The sequence below is a fragment of the Sciurus vulgaris genome, assembly GCF_902686455.1.
Source record: "Sciurus vulgaris genome assembly, chromosome: 4".
NCBI classification, from domain to species: Eukaryota; Metazoa; Chordata; class Mammalia; order Rodentia; family Sciuridae; genus Sciurus; species Sciurus vulgaris.
In genome coordinates this window covers 82417903-82441315 of record NC_136464.1, presented here as the reverse complement: position 1 = coordinate 82441315, position 23413 = coordinate 82417903, and the positions used below count along the sequence as shown (strand labels likewise).

General features: G+C 35.9%; 1 protein-coding gene across 1 annotated transcript in view; it reads right to left on the bottom strand.

Annotated features, from left to right (window-relative positions):
• Positions 1-3586: 3586 nt before the first annotated feature.
• A1CF (APOBEC1 complementation factor) overlaps positions 3587-23413 on the bottom strand; it is a 79944-nt gene continuing 60117 nt past the window's right edge. Inside the window, exons 7-12 of the mRNA XM_079138375.1 lie at positions 22686-22788; positions 18251-18525; positions 15955-16160; positions 13240-13376; positions 12054-12238; positions 3587-9089 (exon numbers count right to left, since the gene is read on the bottom strand). Of these exons, the coding sequence (XP_078994501.1) occupies positions 8938-9089; positions 12054-12238; positions 13240-13376; positions 15955-16160; positions 18251-18525; positions 22686-22788 (1058 nt within the window). The 3' untranslated portion in view covers positions 3587-8937. The remainder of the gene's footprint in view (positions 9090-12053; positions 12239-13239; positions 13377-15954; positions 16161-18250; positions 18526-22685; positions 22789-23413) is intronic.

The following is a 23413-nucleotide window of genomic DNA, read 5'->3' as shown; positions in this document are numbered from 1 at the left end:
CCATCCTGACAACCCTCTTTTTCCCCTCTTAGGAGTCCCGGGTGTGTTCTGGTCATGAACACGCAGTCAAGGCTGTGGGAACTCCCAGTGATGCTGTTCTTTGAGATCTTGTCACCTCTGGTTGGTACTGCTTGGACTCAGGATCCTAATTCCCCATGCTCTTAGTTTTTCAGGTTCTTTGTTCTCTCTCCTCCTATCCCCATCCTATTTTGGGAATAAGGACACACATTGCTCCCCTGGCTTCTCCATGATACTTTGTCTCTACTGTGAATTACTTTCTCCCACTCTTGAGTTCTCCAAAAAAACATAAATTATTTGAACTGCTAAAGTTTTTCGAAAATCACAGCCAGAAAAGCTTGCAGGAAATCTCTTTTATTTGGCTGAAACCTTAAATCAAAACAATGATGAACCTGCAGAAAAAGGGTGTAAATACAGTGAGAACAGAAATCGGTAAATATTTAAAATATTTATCTAGTCACAGAAGCTAAGACATCGTAGTTGATTCAGTACAGAAACACTTTGATTATTTGCTATGGAAAGGTTTCACTTTCTAAAACAAGCTGTCTCTAAGTGGTTTTGCTAATAATCACTTCCGTTTTCTGGATGTGCTGTAATGAGGAAGTCAGATATTTATTGTGTTGTCATTCATTGGTATGTAGATCGATTAGTGGTGTCTATCTGGAGCCCTAGATTCAACAGGACTCAGAGACGGCAAGAAAGATCAGTAGAGGACTAATGGAGTCACTTATCAATGTCTGCTGAGGGTGGGTGAGGGGCAGAGGCTGCCCCTGTGTCAGATGTTTCCTTTCCTTGGTGTGTTTCATCATATTGCTTCTTGTTAGGAGCATATGAAGGGAATAGAAAATTTGGGAAGAGGCAAGGAAGTAGGCATTGTGGTAAAAATATGTTGACTCTGAGTCACTTGAATGATATTGGCCTGTCGGCCATTATCAGTAGGAGTTTTAATTGCTATTTTTTATTATAGCATCTGAGAGTCTTAGTCAGATATTAAGAACAGTCAGCAAGTGGCAGAACTGGAGTAGAAATCCTGGACTCTTGCCTCAGAGTCCATTTTTCACTGGGATTCTATTTGATGTTCTTGTAAAATTTCAGATTTGGATTTTTTTTTCTAGTGAAAATTTTTTTTGGATCTAAGATGGTTCCTATCATGACACTGCTCATCAAAAGGAAATTTTACTGATGTTGTTTGAGATATAGGAGCAATAGGCATTATCCACTTGCTGGTACTCAGTATCATCCCAGTTCTCACAAGTCCAGATTCTCCTCTCTCCTCTCTTCTCCCCTCCCTTCTTCCTTCACTTCCTTTCCACTCTTTCTGTACTCCTCCTTTCTCCCTCTCTCTTTTCACCCCATCCCTGATTCCCTCCCTTCCTTTCTTCCTCTCACTCACCCAGCACTTTCCAGCACCTATTGTGTATCAGCCATGTACAATTTCCTTAGCATTTATCCTCCCTGGCACTGGGCATGTGCTCCCACAGTTGATGTCAACAACAGTTATTCATAACTTCAAAATTGAGTTGATTCCTGTAATTTTGCATAAAAGCTCCAGTGATTCTCAGATGATTAGCACAATTCAGTGTCACTTTGTAGGTTTCATTGTTGTATTTGTTCTCTATTGCGATGACTCTCAGATTATAAAACATTTGGAATTCATTGTAATTTTATAACTTTCACTGTTGTATCAGTTGTCTGTTGTTTCATAACAATTTTTTTCTGAAACTTAGCAACTTGAAATAACACATATATGACCTTACAGTTTCTATGAGGCAGGAACCAGCATAGATAGCTTGGTGTCTGCTTCAGAGTCTCTCATCTGTTGCACTCAACAGAGCCCTGCCTGCCATTCTCTCTAGACTCAACTGAGGAGGGATCAGCTTCTAAGCTAAATCACATGTTGTTGGCAGGATTCGGTTCCCCAAGATCTTGGCTGTAGGCTGCTTTTAATTCCTTGCCTCTGAGATCCTTTCCACAGCAGAGCTTACAACATGGCAGCTTATTTCCTCATAGTGAGGAGAGCCAGCAGCAGGATGGAAATCATTCTCTTTTACAACCTATTCTTGGAAGTGGTATTCTATCCTTTTTTCCAAATTCTCTTTATTAAAATCAAGTACTAGATGGAACTTGCACTCAAGGGGAGGAGATTATGCAATGGTATTAATACCAGGATGTGGGGGCACAGTTGTACATAAGTACCGATATTCAAGAACCTAATGAAATTAGGCAGTTTCCTTTTAGTTGGTGAAGCCAGGACAAGGGGGAACACTTGCCATGTGCCAAGTCCAGTGTCTGATGGTTTTATGTCCCTTTAATCTTCACATCCTACCTGGGATGTAGTTATTTGTGGCAGACTCTGCTAGTTTTCCCTCAATGTTTATTCTTCCATTCTTTTCATAGTACAATACTTTTTAGGGTTGCCATGATAAAGACATTTCCCATCTTTTTTTGCAACTAGGTATGCTTCAATTCTGGTCAATGGGATATAAACCACAGTATTGTGTGGCAGTTTCTGGTAACTTCCTTAAGGGAAAGGTAGTGGGTGTCCCTTCCTCTTCCTTATCCCTCCTCCATCCTTCTACTTGGAAGGTAGATCTTAGACCTTGAGTTGGAATCTTGCAAATAAAGCAACAAGAAGGAGCCCAGGTCTAAGACACTGTGAGCAAAGTACCAGCATTGTATTGCCTTCTGGGGCTTTTGGGCAAGAGACAATAAGGACTCTCTTATTTAAACTACTACTATTTGGGAGTACTGTCATTGCCAGCCAAACCTAATCCCTAGCTAATTCAGAATTTAGCACCTGGAAGTGAGGTGCTACATGTGACAGAAACCAAAATATGTGCCATTGGCTTAGTGTAGGGTTGGCAAACTTTGCTGTAAGAAGCCAGATAAATATTTCAGGCTTTGCAGACTATGTATGGTTATGCAGCCACAAAGTCCCCCCACCTCTTAAAATAACCTTTTAAAAATGCAAAACAAAAACAAAAACAAAAACAAAAACAACATAAAAACATAAAAACTTAGCTAGGGCTGGGGATATATCTCAGTTGGTAGAATGCTTGCTTTGCTTTGCAAGCATAAGGCCCTGGGTTCAATCCCCAGCACCACAAAAAACAAAAAAAACAAAACAAAACAAAAAACAAACAAACAAACAAACAAAAAAAAAAACTTAGCTAAATCCTTTACAAACACATCAGCCATTTTTAGCTCAAGGGCCAGTACAATTGGAATTGATCCTGGAGGGACAGTTGGCTGATGCCCATTCTAACCTAGTAGGGTTCAGCAGATACTGCCAGGAAAATGTCAACTTCAGAGCACATTGTACCTTTGTGGAGTCCTGTTTACTCTTCTGAACATTTCTCAGGTTTTATTTATTGATTGGAAAACAATGTACCTATTACTAAAAGTCACACTTACTCTCATAAAATTCATCAGAGGGAACTTAAATAAAAAATGGGAATGTAAAAAATCATCAGAAACACATCACAATTACAGATTATTAATAGTCAGATATTTACTCAAAGAAAAAGCAAAACTTCAGTTTTCAGAAAAGAAGAAATCAGACAGTAAGTCAGGTAGATAACTTTTAAAACTTTATAATGGTATTATAAAATTCAATTAAAATCATTTCACTATCTTGGAATTATACAATATTACATTGTTTCTCATTTCATATGATTTATAATTCTAAGGTGCACAATATATTCATATCTTCCAAACCAATGATTTTTTCCCAGTAAGTGAATTGTATAATTTTACTTAATTTAGTTAGATAGATAATAGGTTTCTATAAAACATTGTACTCAAAGTACAAAAACAAGTGCTTTATGCACACTCTTTAATACTGTTTTTATCTCTTTCTTTTGGTATCTTAGTTCTCTTCACATAAATAAAAACAATAACAAAAAGGAAAAGAAGCAAGATTGTTTAACATCGGGAAGTTAGAAATGCATTTCATTGAAAGCTTGCTTTTCATCAAGAGATAAGGGATAGCAATTTTTGGCTAGAGCACAGTCAAAAAAAAATGGAAAAAAACAGTTCCATGAAGGAATCGTAACACAAAAATGCCAATAATTACATTAACTATTTAAACCAGTGAAAATGATGATTGATTTAAATAAATACACTTGCAGTCCAGCAGCCCAAAGATGTGTTAGGAATTATAGTAGGAAATGCCAAATTTAAAAGTAGTTGTATACATTTGTAAAAAGAAACAAATGTGTGTATATTCATTGCAAATCATTCATTGCCAAGAATATAGGTCTGGCTAAGTCTTATTAAATAGACTTCTGAATTTTGTAAACACAAGTACATCTAGAAAACAGAAATAGTTAATGACCCAAATGTTTTCAAGTAAATGAAAAGTATGGTACTCATTCTTTAACATATTAAGTCATTATGTGAATTTTTTAAATTTCATGTTTTCCAGGGTCTTCTGAATCTCTAAATCTTCTTCTACTTTGGAATAGCTCTTTATATTTCTTTCAGAGAAAATATTTGAAAATTCATTTTACTTAAACAATAATAATAGGTCAAATGTTAAATTCATCTTTAAAAAAGACTCTACTAACTCAGTGTTTGGCAATAATAGTAGAAGCTTAAGATTTTTTAGAATGGAGTTGGTTTATTTTTGGGATTCTGACCATGTGGTAAAATCTACCAGCTGATGCAATTGTATTTAGCTTTGAAAAAAATGCAGACTGACCCACTGGACTGTTGTGCCCCACTGAGGAGAAAAATGAGAAATATATGTATTGATATTCACAATTTGTGGTATAAGAGCAGGTACATAGTAAACACAGACTGATCACACATTCTGTGAAGAATAAGTTGGTAGGTTGATAGCAATAAAACTATTCTTTAATAATAATTGCCAATATTAGTAACAAGAATAAAGGAAGAGTAAAAATTCTATAAAAGGGAAACTAACCTGTCAATGTTATTTTACATTAAAAATAATAGAAACTGTGTGTGGGGTTATGTGAAACTTTTTTTTTTTTTTTCAGTGAAAAATAGTTGCTAAGCAGCTGTATTAATGAAGTTACCTGCAAGGAAGTTAGTGTTTGAACAAATTTGTGAAATGGAAGAAAGGGGAAAAGGCAAAAAGATTTTTAATGTATAGATTTACACAGGAAGTTCTTTCTGGTTTGGGACGTAAGTAACTTGGCCCAAGGGAAAAAGAAACTGGCAAATGTTCTGAGACCCTGTGAATCTTGACAGGTTGGGCCAGCATCCCCAAGAGCCATCTTGTCTCCTGACAAGCTGGCCAAGCTCTGCAAAATGAAAATGGAATTCAGGGTTTGTGTCCACGGGGAGGAAGGGGAGACTAGGACTCCCTGTTCTGAAAAATATGAAAATATACTGAATAGTAAACAGATAATGAACATAAATTAAAAATTATGTTCATATAGCATTTTGCTAATCTATGAGACTTAAAGGAACTTTTAAAAAAGCAAATGAGTAAAAAATTTATTTTCTACATAGCTATGATCAATTCATAGCTATTAACAATACATAGCTACAATTTAACTTCCATCCCCCTTTAAAACATTGAGAGCTGTGGTTTGGAATAGGTCCTCTTTCATTAGATGTTTTTTGAAGTCAATGTTTTCTTAATATGAGGTAGTTTTCTAGCAGCATTTTGGGTGTTGATACCCAAACACAGTGTAGTTTGGTATGATACTACATGTTGGAGGGTACCCTAGTTATCTAGAAAGTTATAGTTTATTGTAGCACAGGTGATTTTCTTCATATATTAAGGGGGTGGGAGAGAAATACAGCAATTTGAGAAGAGGCAAAATTTTTACAGGTAAGGAAACAAATACCCAATTTCAATGCTTTTCCATTTCCTCCTAAATAATATTGGGCTGATTTCAACCATCAATAAGCTGTTCATTGCCAGTATTTAGAAATTCAGTACTAGATATCTAAATTATTGGTTTAGGTATTTTATTATTATCACTTGGTTTGTTAACTAATTTTATTTTTTTTATGGAGAATTAGAAAGCAGTCAAGGAAGAAATAGAAAAATGAATAATTATGGGTAAGGTATGGAGGTGTTAAATATTACTAATTTCACAAGTCTAAAAATATGAACATTATGAAAAATTAACTTTCAGTTCGACACTTGGTTTTTAAAAAATTTCATTTTTCTCCCCAGAGTTTCAAATTCATCATAGCAGGACTTGCTCTATGTGTCTTAACTTGGGGAAAATTAAAAAAAGCATACAGCACAGTAGATATATGAATATATTCTACGGGGATTCAAAGTCTCCAAAACATATCTACTCACTTGTATAAAAACCAGTCCTAAGAAGGCAAATGTCATGTATACTTGTGTTTTTCCTTAAAAGTAATGATATGATGCTCCACAGGTAACTTTCTTGGCATCTTAGTATTTTTTTATGTTTAGATATTTGCTCTTCATTTCTTAAAAAATCATTGATAACGTGCCATCCAGAATAATGATTTTTCTCATAAGGAGATTTCTGTAGTAACTAATCATCTTTTCATTTTGAATACATTTAAAATTTTTCTGAACTAGTCCTTCTATTTTGTATTGACCAGATTTTGCATAATGGCCTTTGCAATTTATTTTCAAAGATTCTAAGGAAAATCAAAACTTTTGCTCTTGGAATTTGGAATGCTTTTTTAGGTTGAGTAGAAATTTATCTTGCCACAGAGAATATTTGTAATTGTTTTCTTTAAGAATAAAAGCAGATCTTTGGGGCAGTGTAAATTTGGATATAAGAATTACTTTAGAAGTAATTTTTTCATGTTCTCATTTTTAGAGTTTGGCTCAAGACTTAGTTTGAAGCCAAAATGAATTGTATTTAAATGCATACTCTTTACAAGGTGAATATATGTAAAAATATGATTTGGCTATTTAACTCAGTTTTTCCCTGCACTTTTCTATTTAATAAAAGTGAATTTTTTAAAGAAAATTAAGAGATGGAGTGAAAATACAAAGAATACAGTAGTTCCCAAACTCAGCTGCACATTAAAATCACTGTGGAATTTTTAAAAAGTATGGATGCCAGGCCTTCACTCCAAGACATTTTGATGTAATTGGTACGAGGTGCGATCTTGGCGTTAGCATATTTAAAAGCTCTCCAGGTGTTTCCAGTTGCAGCCAAGTTTAGGAACTATTATCCTTGGGAATTTGAGAAGCTAAATGTGAAACAGAAAGCACAAAAACCTTTCAGAATTTCAACTGTCATTTTGAAGTCTTTGATGTCTGATTGGAATTCATAGAATTGAAATGTTACAGGGACTTTTAATTGTGATTGAAATGTAGCTGACTTTGATTGGAATCTGGCCTGATTTTGAATTACAGAACCCCATTAAGGAGCTGACAAAATTATTGACACCTTTGTGTTTGTTTTCCTTTAAGTGTCTTATAATTTTGCAAGCGCCCTGCCCCAATTTGATTGCTTATGTTTTGAATAAAGTGGTTACAAGTATGTTGGGGAAGTACCTCCTTTGTACCCTCATTCCTGGTTGGTGGCATCTCCCCACCATCACCATCAGATATTCATGGAGAACAGTCCAAGACTCTAGGGGATTTGGGCAAATAACATTCTTGCCGAGTGTTTGAAGAAACAGTTCTTTTTCAGCAGTGATGGATATAGAATTATCTTGGAATGGTTTCAAGACAAAAGGACTCAGGTTTGATAAAACTACTTCTATTAACTGAAAGTAAAAGGAAAGGACTCTATGAGTTCAATAATTCAAGGCTATCCCCCAGTTAATGTAACTGTCTCTAAATACTCGATGGTGGTTTGGGTGCTGCAAAAAATCAGAGTTGGAAACAGGACTGGGGATATAGGTCAGGGGTAGAGTGCCTACCTGGCATGCAGAAGACCCTGGGTTTGATCCCCAGTACTGCAAAGCAAAGCAAAACAAAACAAAACAACCACCACCACCCAAAGCAAAACAACAGAATGACAATAACAACAACAACAAAACAACAGCAAATCTTCACTTTTCTCTTCGACTTGACTCTTCAGCTAATTTGCTGAATAGGAAAAAAAATATATTATAGGTGGTATCTTGTAGAGGTGGTAACTGGTTTTACTACATTAGAGATGAACACAATGGTACGAGATGAACAAGCAAATCTGTAAGAATAAGTCAAAGTTTTTAAAATGAGAAAGTTACTTCGTGTTGGTATGGTTTTTGTGCTGTGGCATCCTGGGCAGTGCAGGAGTTCTAGAGAAAAATAGGTGTAGGGTAAAGAGTTGAATAAACATGGGACCTGGAACTGTTTCAGCTGTATGTGCAACACATCATATCAGTTTCTAGGATGTCCCCAGGAATGAAGGGGACAAAAAGATCCTATGACAAATTTTGACTGGGTGGAATTTTCAGACTGAAGTGATGCTGAATCCATAAAATCTTGGACAGTTTTCTTGGTCTCAAGCCTGGGATCATGCCTCACACTCTGGGCAATGGCGAAGGTATTTTGCAAAGCAACCTCCACCTTCCTTTTGCCTCTCAGTGCCTCTGTGTATCACAAAAGCAGCTGAGCCAGGGGTTGAGAACCCAAAGTTTAATCAACTACCCCTTGTTACTGACAGCCTGTCTGCTCAGCCCCAGCACCTGCCTGCTAAGAAATCTCTCCCTCTCTGTTATCAACATTGGTAAACATACTCCCAGGACACTCAGGAACCTTGGAAGAATAAATTTGGGGTCAATGGCTCTGCAGTTTGCTGTTAAACAAAATGCTCCTTAACATTTGATTTCGTCTAGGAATAGCATTCACATTTCATGATTCTACAATGAGTGTAAGTTATACAGTCTTAGGAAAGGAACTAGTTTAGGAAAGGCATGGCTTATGATCATTAGGGGACTGAGTGAGAGGTTTATTTCTTCTATATAGAGTTTTGAGTTTCTTATTCTTAATTTAAAAGAAAGGTATCTTCAAAAGGTTCCATATCCATCCCCTCGGGCAGTCACTGCAAAAGTAGGGTAGACCTCGTAGGTTGTATATGCCGCTAGATCTTGCCCAAGGGTCACTGCTTGCTTTAGCTGGGCTGCAGACACTGGTGCAGTTGCGCTGGGGACAGCATATCCTAGAGAAGGAGAGCAGAGAAAACTTCATGAAAGGTATTCAGTTTTGCTCCCTTTTGGCATGTTCTCTTCCTTTAGGAATTTGAAAGTATTTAACATATTGCTTAAAGTTAAAAGTAAGTATGTATGTTTTAAAAGGTGCTCTTATGGAACACAGTAGGTGGGCACATTGATTTTTAAATGGCATTTGGAAAGTCTTAGGACAGTGATCCTCAAAGTGGGAACTGCCTGTGTCACCTAGGTCAGAATCACTTCACACCTGGAAAATTAGAAACATGGGAGAGAGGGTTCAAGAAACAGAAATGTATGAAAATGCTGGGTTAATAAAAGTCTGCATTATGGAGTTTTTCCAGAGTGTCTTGGAAATTTTAAAGAAAGAGAGGCCATTGAGGGGTTAGCAGGGCCTGGTGGAGGTTCTGCTGCACCCCTACACCTGCCTAAATAGAACATGAGAAACCTTTGCCTTCTCCCAAGAAGGCTGTGTAGGAACTGGTGATACTAGTAGTGAAAATACTGTAAAGTTTTAGTGTGTGTCTACTTAATACCACAAAAGGAAATTCTACCCTGTCCTTATTTGGACCTAACCAGGAACAGCAGAAACCCTATCTTCGGACCCCTCCACTAAGCCTGTCCTTAATGTATTCAGAAACATTGATGCTGGTCCTCACTCTCAGAGAACCAAAGAGTTTGAGCAATAAAGAAAGTACCAATGTGCTTTCAATATATATTATGTCTGACTGATAAACATTTGCTTTTGAAGAAGAAAGTCCAATAGCTGTCTAGAGCTGTATTTCTTTGTTAGTATTTTAGAACAAAGACTGGGTGTTTCAGAGATGATCCCCAAATTGTAAAAAGGGAGAGAGACACTTAAGGAACAAGTGGGGATCTGGTTTAAAATTTTAAAAGTCCCCTTGGTTTATGTGTGGTGGAAGTCTGCCCAAGCCCAGACACATTGATTTTTTTTTTTTTTTTTTTCCTGGTGTCTTCTCAGGAAGCGGCGGCAGGAAGCTAGCTGGACTATGTTTTTAAAGATTGAATCCATACCTTAGTTGTACATTTTGGTCAGTAATGCTGGCTAATGCACAAGTAAAGTTTGGTACATTTCCAAAGGATATGAGAAATATATTAACAACTACTTTAATAATTTTGCAAATGGTATTTCTGAAGTTAGCAAGTAATATAAATGTGTGAGTGTGTTTGTGTAGCACTATTTTTTTTCTTTTAGAAATGTTGGATTTTCTTTTTTAATTTGGCTAATTTCTTAAGTGCAAGGGCATTAGTGTTTCAGATTCTTCCTTTGGAGCCTATTGTCTTTTGCTTAACTCCATAGTAAAGTTATAAAAGGCCATGAAATTCTTAGGCATTCATTCCTAAAACAACTTTCATGCCCTAAATATTTTTAACTTCTTGCTGGAGCAAATAGAAGGGAGGATAAGATTTTATAAAAAATCTTGAGTGAAAGCAAATCCTTTAAGAAAATTTTATAATTCTCTTTGGCAGTGGCTTATTTATTCTTACAGTATATTAGTTGTCTTTGGGATATAGCTTTCCGCAAGACAGGAGTTCAACTTTCTCTAAGACCTGAGAAGACTCAGTGTAAGCCCTGAGTAGGACTGGTAAACACTCTGTATGCACAGAAGCAGATGACAGTGTTGCCCAAGGAGGACCTTGCTGTCTGCAGTGTCAGCTGTTGCCTTGGTAACCTTGCAGGGTCTCACTAAAGAGCATCTCCATGTTCTTACAGAGAAACAAAACTAGAATTGAGGTCACATTTGTGTATAAAACATGATTAGCCTTAGCCACATGTACCAGAATGGAAGACATTCACAATCTTTAAGGAATGAAAGAGAGAAAGAGAGAACTCCAGGTGTTGTGGGTGTGAGGAATATAAAAATCTCCTACCTACACATGACCAATATGTGAATTAATCAATCAACAGAAATGGCATAATTCTAGGTCTAGTGAAAACTCTTGATTTTTGCATGTGAAGGGCATGCTGACACAATCACAGAACAATAAATTTCTTCAAAATAAATAGAATTTATTACTAAAAAGTATAGGGTTAAACTAGCTGTTATGAAAAAAATTCTTGCTTGGTCCTCTCTAGTGGCTTCATTTAAATTTTTTTTAAAGTTTTAGTTGTGGATGGACACCTTTATTTAATTAATTAATTATTTTTTTGTGGTGCTGGGGATTGAACCCAGTGTCTCACATGTGTGAGGCAAGCACTCTACCACTAATCTACAACCCTAGCCCCAGCCCCTGAGAGTCTTCATTTTTAATGATTAGCCTTTGTTATGGGTTTATAATAAAAGGGGAAGTCCTTTAAATATGACTTCTAGGGGAACATTGATCTGCAGATAATTTCAATGTTAATAATCAGAATATGCCCTGGACCAAAATTAGAGAAAGATAAATTGGGGCCTGATTATTCACATATTGAAATGTCTTTTTCCATCTTTTTGCAGAATGTAAAGAAATAAAAGTAGATAGAAGACTAGAATTGGAGAGGGAGCTCAAGCATTGCTAAAAATCTAATTGACATTGACCCAATTACTTAATCTTTCCAGTACTTGGATTCTCTCATTTGTATAAAGGGCATTATGATTTAACCTAACTCAGTGGTGTCATATTATAAAATTTGTGAGCATTGGGGTATCTAATTCTGTAACACCTCCTATTAATTGTCCTAAAGTCTCTTACAAACAGTGAAAACAAAATGAACCCAAGTTATCCCAGGCTCAAAGAGATTGACTCATTTAAGATCTTGCAGCTGCTTCAGTTTGAGCTGAGTCAAGAACCAACTCTGTGGCCTTGCTCAATTTCCTTGCCTCATGCTTGAATGGTTCACTTCAGCTGGCAAACCTGTTTCACAGATGGTGCAAGTCAGATCTATTATAGGCGGAGTTCACAAACAATTCTATGAGCACTTGGTAGCAAACACACTCTGGCTTGATTTTCCATACCTGGGAAAATAGCAGTGGAAGCAGCAGCAGCAGCAGCAGCAGCAGCAGCAGCAGCAGCAGCAGCAGGTGTGCTCCCCACATCACCTCCATCGGTGGGGATGCCCAGGGTCTGCAGGGTATACTCAGCTGCATATGTCTTTGCTTCATCCACATAGGCACTTAGCTTTGGAGGTGTGAAAGGGTGTCTGGAAGCAGGCAGTCAGGGTAGGAATTTTTAACCTTGTGAACTGGGTCAGGTGAAAACCTAAGGTACTCTGAGTTCTTTTTTTTTTTTTTTTATTCAGGATTGGCTATCTGCTGTCACATTAGATTTTTAAGATGATTGGATGATGGGGTTTTGTATGGTTATTTTTCATAATCTTTGCTATTAAAATCTTCTAGATATATGTGCATGTAGGAATATACATGAATTTACCCAGTTCCCAGGGGTCCATGACATTCTTGGGACATACTTACAACTCACCACAGGGCATGTGAAACACACTGATTTCTAAAATATCTATGAATGCAAACTTGAGATAAAATCCAGAGGGTGATATCCACTAACAGAAAGGTCATAGCTTTGTCCAAATTTTTAAATAATGGAGCTAGCTGTGGTGGCACATGCCCATAGTTGCAGTGACTCAGGAAGTTGAAGCAGAAGGATAGCAAGTTTGAGGACAGCCTCAGCACCTTAGCGAGACCCTAAGCAACTTAACAAGACCCTATCTCAAAATGAAAAATAAAAAGGCTGGGATATGTAGCTCAGTGGTAAAGTGCCCTTGGGTTAGATTCCTAGTATCAATAAATTAAATAAATAAATACCTAAATAAAGTAAAAATAAAAAATTAAATGATGGGGCAAGCATTATACATAAAAATGGCAATTTCATATGGTTCAAACAAAACACTACACAGATAATAGAATTGGCTAGTTTTTCATTCTTTCACATGACCTACTGTTCTCCATTGGTTGATTATACTACACAGTTTTTGTTGTCTATAGGAGATTTTGGACTTTTTTGATGCAGATCTCATAGTTGGAACCTACATCCTGACTACTCAACTCAATGCTTGCATTTAATGACAGATTAATGGTAATAGACTTGAGCATTTATACCATTTAGATAATGATCAAATATACTAAATTTATAAGTGAATAGTATTCTAAAGTCCAAATGATGAAGAATTTAGAGAAGTGTACATACATTGCAGGATTCTGGCTCGCCAGAGCAGGAATAGTTATTTTGTATAAGAATAATTGTCTTTGATCTTGTCCAATGGCAGAATGCAGCTGGTATACTGGCTGGCCCCAGTTATTTTTCTGACAAATTTCTTCTAATATCTGTAAGAGTAAAAAAAAAAAAAAAAAAAAAAAAGATTTCTCCCTCAAATGTCACATTTGCATTATTTCTCTAGTTTTCAGGTTTTAAACTCTGATCTCCAGAGTTTAAACCAATACAAGAAGATTAAAAAATGCTGCCTGATTTAATGACTCATAAAATTTAAATTGAACTCAATTTGAACTCCATTTAAGATGTTATAACTATTAGTTCATAAAATAATTTTCACACCATTTACTCTAATAAACTTTTAGTTTAGTCCATTAGCTATAAATTTTTACTAAGAATTTAATTTCATGATTTGTTTGAGGTATTTATTCCATCTTAAAAAAAAAAAAAAACTGCTTTGCCCGCAATGTGTGGATAGATTTACTTATTATCACCCTCCGGTCCTCTGTGTATAGTGGTTTAGAAAAGATAAATGAAGAATATTTTCTTATTTAAAGTCTTTTGTCATAGGGCTATAACCTCACATTTTGAAAACAAAGTCAGTGAAAAGTATTATGGGTTGGAACTATTGATGAGCATTGATAGATGAGTGTTGACAATTGCAACTTTTTTAATTGTTTGGCAACATGCTGCTTCTGGCTATCTTTATGATGACTTTTTTTTTTTTTTTTTTTTTTGCATCCTTTGCATGTTTTCTTTTTCTGTGTGTAATTACACCAAACTGAATCTTTTACTTCATTCAGAAGTTATTACAGAGAGGTCCTGATGACCCTGTTAGTCAGCAGAATCAGTATACTGTGCATAACAGGCACCAGTCTGAGAAAATAACTCTGAGACAGAAGAGTGCCCCAGGATGTGTCTCTTGGCACTTCTTATCTCATGTGTTCTAACACTAATCTAGCTGTGGCATGACATTTTCCAGCTTATTAATTTGTAGATTGCTCTTATTTTCTCTATTAACTCTTTATAAAAGCACTGTTTTGTAGCATCCCTTGTCATTTGCAAAGCATTCTCCAAAGTTCCTGTGCAATAAGCTGGAGGATAGTCAGTCTGCCTGTTTATGCCAGGTGAGCAACATGCGGGGAGAGCACCCACTCTAATTGCTGACCCTGCAGGACAGGACCCAGCTTCTGCTCTTCTGCTTAGGGGTTCATAATACAGGGTATATTTGTTGGGGGTGGCATGATCTTCAACTTCTCAACCATATCTGCTAACATTCAGAGACAAACTAATTAAAGACCTTTCTTTAGGTTATTTACAGATTAATATAAAGCATAGCCAATTTCTAACCTGAGTTTTGATATAAAAAGCAGAGATCTTTTCTCTTGCTATAGCAGTTCTCAGAAATACTATACAACATTTACAATTATTGCCTTTTAAATTTTTCTTAAAAGATTTACAGGAATCCCAGTACTTGACATTCTTAATATTGGATTTTGACTCAAGAGACTAGTAGATGACTAGTTTTTTTTTTGAGAAATCATATCATGTCATGTCTCTACAATTATGTGTTGGTATTATCCCACTTGATTGCCATATGAAATTTGATGACAAGAATTTTGTTATATTCATTTTTTCATCTCCAACAGTGAACACAATACACTGTGCATAAGAAAAGCCCTATTAATATTTTTTAAAAAACAACACCAATAGCTGATTACCACTCTGACAGGCATTCTTTCAAAAACAAATAGTCTGACTAAAGTTAGCAAAAACTTTAGATGATCTAAATTGTGCATTTAAACAAGCTACAACCCCCCCTGCACCTTAGATACCTGACACAAGTTTCTAGAAAACCAGGTTTTCTTCTTGATTGTAATCATAAGAGCTACTTCTGTAAGTGTGGTCTGGGAGGAAAGTGTATCCCTCAGAGAAAACAAACTGTAGCTTTGATTATTCAAAGTATAGTGCAGAGAGATCAGCATATACTCCACATCCACAGGGAGCAGTCTAGGGTTAGCATAGATCCTACTTTGTTTTATTTCAACCCTGGAATTTAGTTTTTGTACTGGAACACACTTTATCACTTTTAATTTTCATGTAAGAAAAACCACAGCCTTCTACAGAAACATGGAAACATAGAACTGTTAGATGATTGCAGTAAAATTCACCATAATGCCACTGCCCAAATATGATCATTGTAGAAGACTTAATTTGATATGACTGGTGTCACCTTATAGTTAAAGATTCACCTAGATATCATGGTATAGCTTTCTCTTCGGCACAGTGTTTCCAAGAAAATATGTCCTACATGGTCTATTTAGGGTTCCCTGCCTTTAGTACTCTTCTTTTGCCAACTGAACTGGCTCACACACATGGACATTTAGTCTAAGCCAAGATCTTTGCCATGTTTTATTCTCATTTAATATATTGGTTGACAATTCTTAATAGTTCTTAGATTTTTTGCATTTCAGTGGAAGATGATTTTAAGATTTTAAATGTTATGATTAAAAAAAATGAAATGGCACTCAATGCCCCCTATTCCCTCAAAGTACATGATGTTGACTAGCCACTTTATCTATTAAAACATAATCATAGCCCAAGTAAGGATCAAATACAGTCATTTGTTGATAGGTGAATGATGGTCATTGACCAACTTAAAGAAGTTATCTCTGCAATGACTTTACCTACCTGGGGAGCAAGTTTAATCCCTTGGGGTTTTAAAGTTACAGGATTCATTGGGGTGAGCTCCATCCCAGGTAAAAGATCGTAGAGTTTGTCTTCTCTCTTGTCTCCTTTGACTTGGTATCCACGACCCAGGCCTGTGTATGCCAAATAGCCACGGCCGCCCAGTCCTCTCACTCCCGCAGCCCCTACAGGTACATTCATGTAAATTTCTAGGAATGTAAGAAGGCATTAAACTGAATCAAACCACCAGAAAATCACCCTGAATCTTACTGTAATGGAAAAGTTAGCCCAACTCACATTGTTTACAACCTTGAAGATGGGTAGAAAACTCTAGGATTCTAATGTAATGAAACTCAACCTAAGTTAAGGCTCACCATAGGCATCTCTCTGTTTTATGAACTACCTGAAAGTAATACCATCAGAGCTTTTGATAAGCACATTAGCGATTTGACAACTTTAGTACAAAGAGAAATTTTGCAATTTCCATCTTCAGTTAACCTTTTGCTAATGTTTTTCTGAAGACTAAAGTTTGGAAATGTGTGTATGAAACATTCCAAAATAATATGACCACTTGTATTGAAACCAGTCTTGCATATGGACTATCACTGATCAGAAATTCAGAAATGAATTCTAGCTTCCCCAATTATTCCACCCTCAATGGCTTAACGGAAAACCAACATTTAGAGAAAGCATGTTTTTAAGTTCATCATCCTCTTTCTTGAGTTCTGTCAATGTGAGGCTTAAATTTCCATTGAGTTTCATATATAGATTCTTTTTGATTTTTGTTTGCCATGTTGCTAGTTTTCATCTCTTTATGCCACCAAGAGGAAATCAAAGTTGATTATATTTCATCCATGAATATTATTCATTGATTCCTTTCTTATTATAAATTACATATTTCTCCCCTTAGAAGCTTTTTTCTACATCACAACTGATCGACAACATATGTAATATATGGATTGCTTAATGATATATTTTAGATTTTATATGAATAATGTTTCAATGACATTTATTATCATATAACATATATTATCATAGAAGTTATTCTGAAGGAAGACCTGATGATTTCTTTTGTGTTATAATTTTGGCAGGAATGATTATTAGTCTAGAATTTTTAAGACTGTTGAAGGATAAAGGTCTTAAAATGGTCAATTCAGTTCTATTGAAAGTTTGTAAAACACAGTAAAATAATTGTCTCCACAGTAATATGAGTGTGCCTCCTTGCTTCTAAGTCAAACCTGACTGTAGGTTTAAATACATAATTTATTGATATTGCTAAGACTGATATCACCTTAGGAAAACAGGACTGGGATTTTGATGGCATTAGCCCACATTCTAGAACAGCCACACTCACCTGTCCTATAGGCAGAGACAAACCAATTGCTTGGAAATAAAAAAAATATTTTCCTTATCTTCTATATTGCTTGAATAAATTGAGCTCAGAAAACTGTTTGAATGGAATTCTTATAGGATTCAAACGTGAAATTGCTATGGTTGGAAGCCAGATTGAGTTTGTTTTTCTATTTGGAGTTTATGTGGTTTCTTATATACTAAAGAAATTAGTTGATTTGCTCAATGATTGACTTTTTGAAAGCATAACATATATTCATTAAGAGAGGTTAGAAGAGAGCATCCCATTGATCTGTTAGACTATATTTATGATAATTTATAATTTACATATAAAGATGATGCCACTGAGTCACCATCAGTACATAAGGGCCTTAAAATGTTTTTGTTATTCGAGGTAATCAATTCCATTTTCCATTGGACGATATTCCATTACCTTAGAAGTTGTTTTTTTTTTTAAACTGTGGATTGGACCCAGGGGCACTTTACCACCATTTTTTATTTTGAGACAGGGTCTCACTAAGTTGCAGAGGCTGGGCTCAAACTTGCAATCCTCCTGTCTTAGACTCCTATGTTGCTGAGATTGCAGGTGTGTGCTACCATGACTGGCCTTTGGAAGTTTTGTAATCAGTATAAGATGTTGGAGCTAGGTTTTAGTTTGAGCAAATTTTATCCATCTGTGCAAAGATCGAATTTGTGCACTATGTTCATTTACATTACACTAAGTTCTGACCAAGACTTTTCAATTACCAGTTGTGATGTAAAAAAAAAAAAAAAAAAAAAAAAAAAAAGATTCCTATGAAGTGAGAGCTATTGATATATTTGACTTTTTTAATAAGCATTTTTCCAGTCCTTTTCTCTCAGTGGACATACCCAATTGGTCTAAGGCTATTGCACTACAAATCATTTGAAATCTTGGAGTTTCTCTAAAACAGGAGCTGACTAGTGTTACCTCTAACAGAAGGGGCTCGAATAATGGCCCTGTTGCTGAGGTGGCCTTTGGTGGCTGGGAAATGAAGACTGGGAATTGCTGCATAGGCCTGGGGGGCGTAGAAGACAGGAGCTCCAAGGTAGGTTGTGGTGGGATCATAAACATGGCCCAAAGAGTAGGTGTACTCTCCTTGAAGCATGGTGCCCCTTCCACCTGTGCCTCGGGTATACCTAACATAACTGTCCTTGTCCACTGGTTTGGCTAAGGTCACTTCAATGGGGGAACCATCCCAGCACCTGTTGTAGAGAGCAAGGAAAAAGTAACATAAGAGACATTAGGAAAATCAAGTGTGACTGAGCTCTAAAAAACAGATCTCCTTCTGAGTGTTAGAATATTTTCTATATGTTTACTGACTGGTTCAGTTATTCATATCTTGTGTCTTTATAGATTCTTATTTGTATGATACTTAAATTTTCTCTGAGTGGTTTTGTTGGTAAAATTTCATAAGACAACCAACAGGCTTGACAGTGGCATGTTGGCTACTGCTCATTGATACATTGATTATGAATTTATAATCTAGAGATAGGGAGAAAAAATTATGAGATGGAGAATTATGTAATATTTCTATAATATGATATATGTTTTAAAGCACATATTTATAAATCATATAGTTACCAGATATTTTAGGTTCATTCTGAGTAGAGTATAATTTTTACTAAGTGGTACAATAAAATAAAAGTGAAGGAAAACAATAAAGAGTTCTTATCATTTATTAACACTGAGCTGTCAGGGAGCCAAATGTCTTTCTCATTAGAGCAAATACACAATAGGTAATTTTCACTGGGGAAGAACAGGGGCTCAGGTGGGGCCCAACTCAAGGAATGGAAATCTGTGAGGCTATGCATTGTCTCCCACAGGTACTTCCTTGTGAAAAAAACTTTTGATCCATTGGCAATTGGGAGCTAATAAACAGGGTTGGTAGGGATTGCAAAAGGGGGATGGGAGCAGTACTGAGAATTGTCCAGTCATGCACCACTTAAAACATGTCCTTTAAAGTTTTTGGAGTAGCCCTTCTCGGTGGCAAGTTTCTGAAACAGTAAGCAACTCCAGCTGTTGAAGATAATGTCTGTAGATCTTCATGTGTAACTAACTCCTATATACAGTTTGCCTACACATGAAACAAAGATGTCTCTCAACAAATACTTGATAGATTCATGTATTTTCTTATTTAAGGGACAAAGTGTTGTCAGAAAACATTTGTGGCTTCTTTTGAATGAAAAAATGATCAGTCTCTATTTTACACAATGAATGCAAATAACAAAGTGTTCCTGCAAAAATTCCCATTCAAACAGCCGAGTGTGCATTCTATCCTTCAGTTTCACAAGTGACTTAGTGGTTCCTGGGCAAAGTGAACTGAAGTGTGCTGGGCAAAGTTTCTGCGTCATGGTCATCCTGACATTTTCATCAGCCTTGATGGCAATTTTTCCCTAATTTCATGTATCTACCTTAATTTTCAGTAGTAGGACCCAGTGTCAAATACGGACAGAATGGACAGAATCCAGATGATACTCAACAATCTTATATTGCTGTTGATGCAATTAGAAGAGACTTGGAATGTTGAAGAAAGGGGATGGACTTAGGTATAAGACTCTTTATATCTTTCATTCTGTCTTCAGGAAAATGAGGTACTCAAATAGGTTTTTGTTGATAAGCACTTCCATATCAGGAAATGTTTTGAATGAAATAGTCACTGGCCAAGTCAGATTTCTTACTGTAATAGATTTTGTTCTGCATTTCTCTGCCCTCTCCAATAGCATCTTAAACTCAGCATAGTATTTTAGTTATTGAGTTTAGACATCTGAAGAGTTGGGACTATGTCTTATTTATCAGTAGACCCCAAGACTTGAAATTTTTCTTTCACCTCATAGACATCCATACGAATTTATAGAATAAGTGAGTAATCATGTTGAAAGCTAAAGTCATCACATTTTCTCCAAATAGGCTTTTCTACCTGACTTCCCTACTAGTCTGTCATTATGAGAAACTTAAACTGACTTCCCCCTTTTTACCACCTTCTCTAGTCAGTTACTACACACTTTGAATTAACTCCTCCATAGTTCTGCATAGAGCTCTCTATTATATTTATTATATTCCATTTCCACCTTAGTTCAAGCCCTTATTTTGGTGATTGTAATAGCTTTATAACTAGTTTCCATCATATCTCTCTTGCCACTCAATAAAAAGCCAACTCTTACGATGTTAATTTCTCTAAATTATACATGATCATTATTCTACCTCACAAAGAAACTTCAAAGTCTCACCTTGCTTAATAAACGAAATGTAAATATCGATATTTATACTTAATAAGCCTACGTACATCCTGGGAAAACTTATCTTTGATTTTTTTCATGCTACATTATACTTAAATATAATATTTGATCTATATTTGTTAATAATATTAAATATAATTAACTCTATGTGTGAACATTGCTATAAAAATATCTAGCTGCAAAATTGAGACTAATTAGAATAATGTTCCACTGTAATTTTTACAATATAATTACTTAGGCTTTAATTTATGATTGGCTTTGTCTTCTCAGCAATCATCATGTATACTCAGAAATGTTTCCAAATAGAATAAAGTTAACTTACAGTTAACTTACAATGTAATAAAATGACATTGTCAATATACATAATATATTCATGTTATTACACTGAAATACTGTTTTGTTTCATATTTATGTAGGTCTGTATTTTAATATGCATTACCTTTTGCTTTTCAGTTTTCAGTACCCACTCCCTCCCAGTACTTAAACATTTTTGAAGGCTCCAGGATGTCTGAAGATACCTGGGCTGTGAAGTCTTCCATTTGTCCTCCAGATCTACTCCCCACCAATCTCCAGCCTGCCTGCTGCTCTGGGAGACTTCTCTACGTGGCTTCTCACCAGAGCTTGTGACCTTCTGTATTATTATTATTGGACTTGACCAATGAGAAATATTGACAGGAGGATAAAGAGAGAAACAACAGCAAGTTTGGGGCATGTGTCTCCCGTATCCTTCTCCAAGAGGTTACCTTGGACTGGCAGTATTCCTTGACCAGAGGACATTATACTTTTCAGACAAGATTGGGCCTCCTCAAGGTGGTATGGCTCTTAGTCACTACTCCTTTTGAAGAGACCAGCTGTACCTAATTCTCCTCTCTGTTAGGATTTCTATTAATCTGCAGTCCCTTGTGCCTTTGACTTCAGGAGTGCTGTGAGCCTCAGGTTCCTGTACTATCTCTTTTAATTTCCCTACTCCCCACTCACATATCTATAATTAATTCCTTTGCCAATGGTTTTCTCTTGGTATCCTGAAGGATGTAAGACTCAAGGGTAAAACAGCCCCAAGTGCATTATGTTTTAACCATATTGCTCTACATTTTACTGTTCTCCAATTTTGCCTTCTAATTTTCCAAATTCTGACCTCTACGACTGACTCTCCTTTCCATATTTTGTCTTTTGCACTTAGACCCAATTTCCATGGCTTCTTCTTCATATTATCTTCTCATATCCATGAAGATTTTCTGGCTCTTGATGACCTGCTTCTTCCTTTGAACTTTTTTTTTACTGCTTTTCTATCTCTTTTTATGATTACTTTACCTAACTATATTTTGCATAGGTGTTTGTGTTTCTCTTATTCCTCCAGGAGAATTTTAGCCTTTTTTTTTTAAGGTTCTTTCTTTTAGTTGTAGAGGGACACAATAACTTCATTTTATTTATTTTTATGTAGTGCCGAGGATCAAACCCAGTGCCTCACAATTGCTAGGCAAGTGCTATACCACTGAGCCACATCCCCAGCCCCAATTTTTAGCTCTTTGACAAGTATTTTGGTTTGATTCTCTTTGTATTCAGAAAATATTAGTAGATAAGTGTGTTTTAAGTTTATTGGACTGATGTAAATACTAAATTGGTTCTATAGACAAATTAGTACTAAGGACATAGATGTTTGTTTTCCCCCAGATCTTACCACTTGGCAAGAGGGAGAAATTCTAAGCCTTCCAGAGCCGGCAGATCAAACTCTGAGGGTAGAATGACAGCTATTTGACATTTTAAGAAAAGGACCATTGGCTCTTAAAATACTGTGTTACCAAGTATAGTAATGAGAGAAAATTAGAATTGGGAGGCGAACACCTTAAAATAATTAACTTAAATCCTCACTTTCTAAAAAAAAATGAGAACCAGTTATTTGTTCAAATTAGAAAAATACTTAGAGGTAGAATTGGCTACATTATCTCCATCTCCATTTTATGCTGTATGTTTCATCATTTCCCTTTTGTGCATCTTAAGTGGACTGCAGCAGACATGTTGGACATGGGGAAAGATGAAGTGGGATGGACTTGCCCAATTGCTCTTTTGAATAGGATGTCTACACCAAAGTTGGATTGAATCTGTGCATATTTTATTTGTTGTCCTACATTACCTTCCCATTTAGAGCTTTCATAGCCTCAACCGCATCTTCTCGGCTACTGAAGTGCACGAAGGCATAGTCTCGGATTTTTTTTACCCTCTCTACTGCACCTGCAAAGAGAGTGAAAATACCCAGGTTAGCAACTTTGAGACAGCACCCACAATGATGCAGTTAGCTCCTAAGAGTATACATAAGCATCTTATCGGTAATCTTTTGTGTCCAGGTTTAAAGTTCTATAAATTTTAAAGATTTTTGTCTGTAAGTTTAAAACAACACTTGTAGTGTGACTTGTTTATAATCTCTATGGATTTGTGTTTTCTATTTCCTAAGATTTTTAAGGGGCAGGAATGGCAGCTTACTTTGCATTTTATATAAAAGATAGTATCATATGCAGTGGTAGAACACCATTGAATTGATTCATACTCAATTATTGGTTATCTTTCATTTCAAGTTTTATGCCATCCCTCTGAAATATCTTATTTCTTTTGGCTATGTAATAGAATCTAGAGTCGGAGAGACTTTAGTAATGATTTTTAATTTTTTACTACTTCACTATACTTATTTTTACTTAAATGTTAGGAAACCATGATTCTGACAAGATAGATGACATTTAAGTCCACATAGCTAGGATCTAGAAACCAGATCTTCTAAACCTATTCAATGCTCTTTAAATAAAAAAATAAAATAAAATAAAATTGCTTCTGAAAGAACTGCTGAGAGCCAAGATTCCCTCCC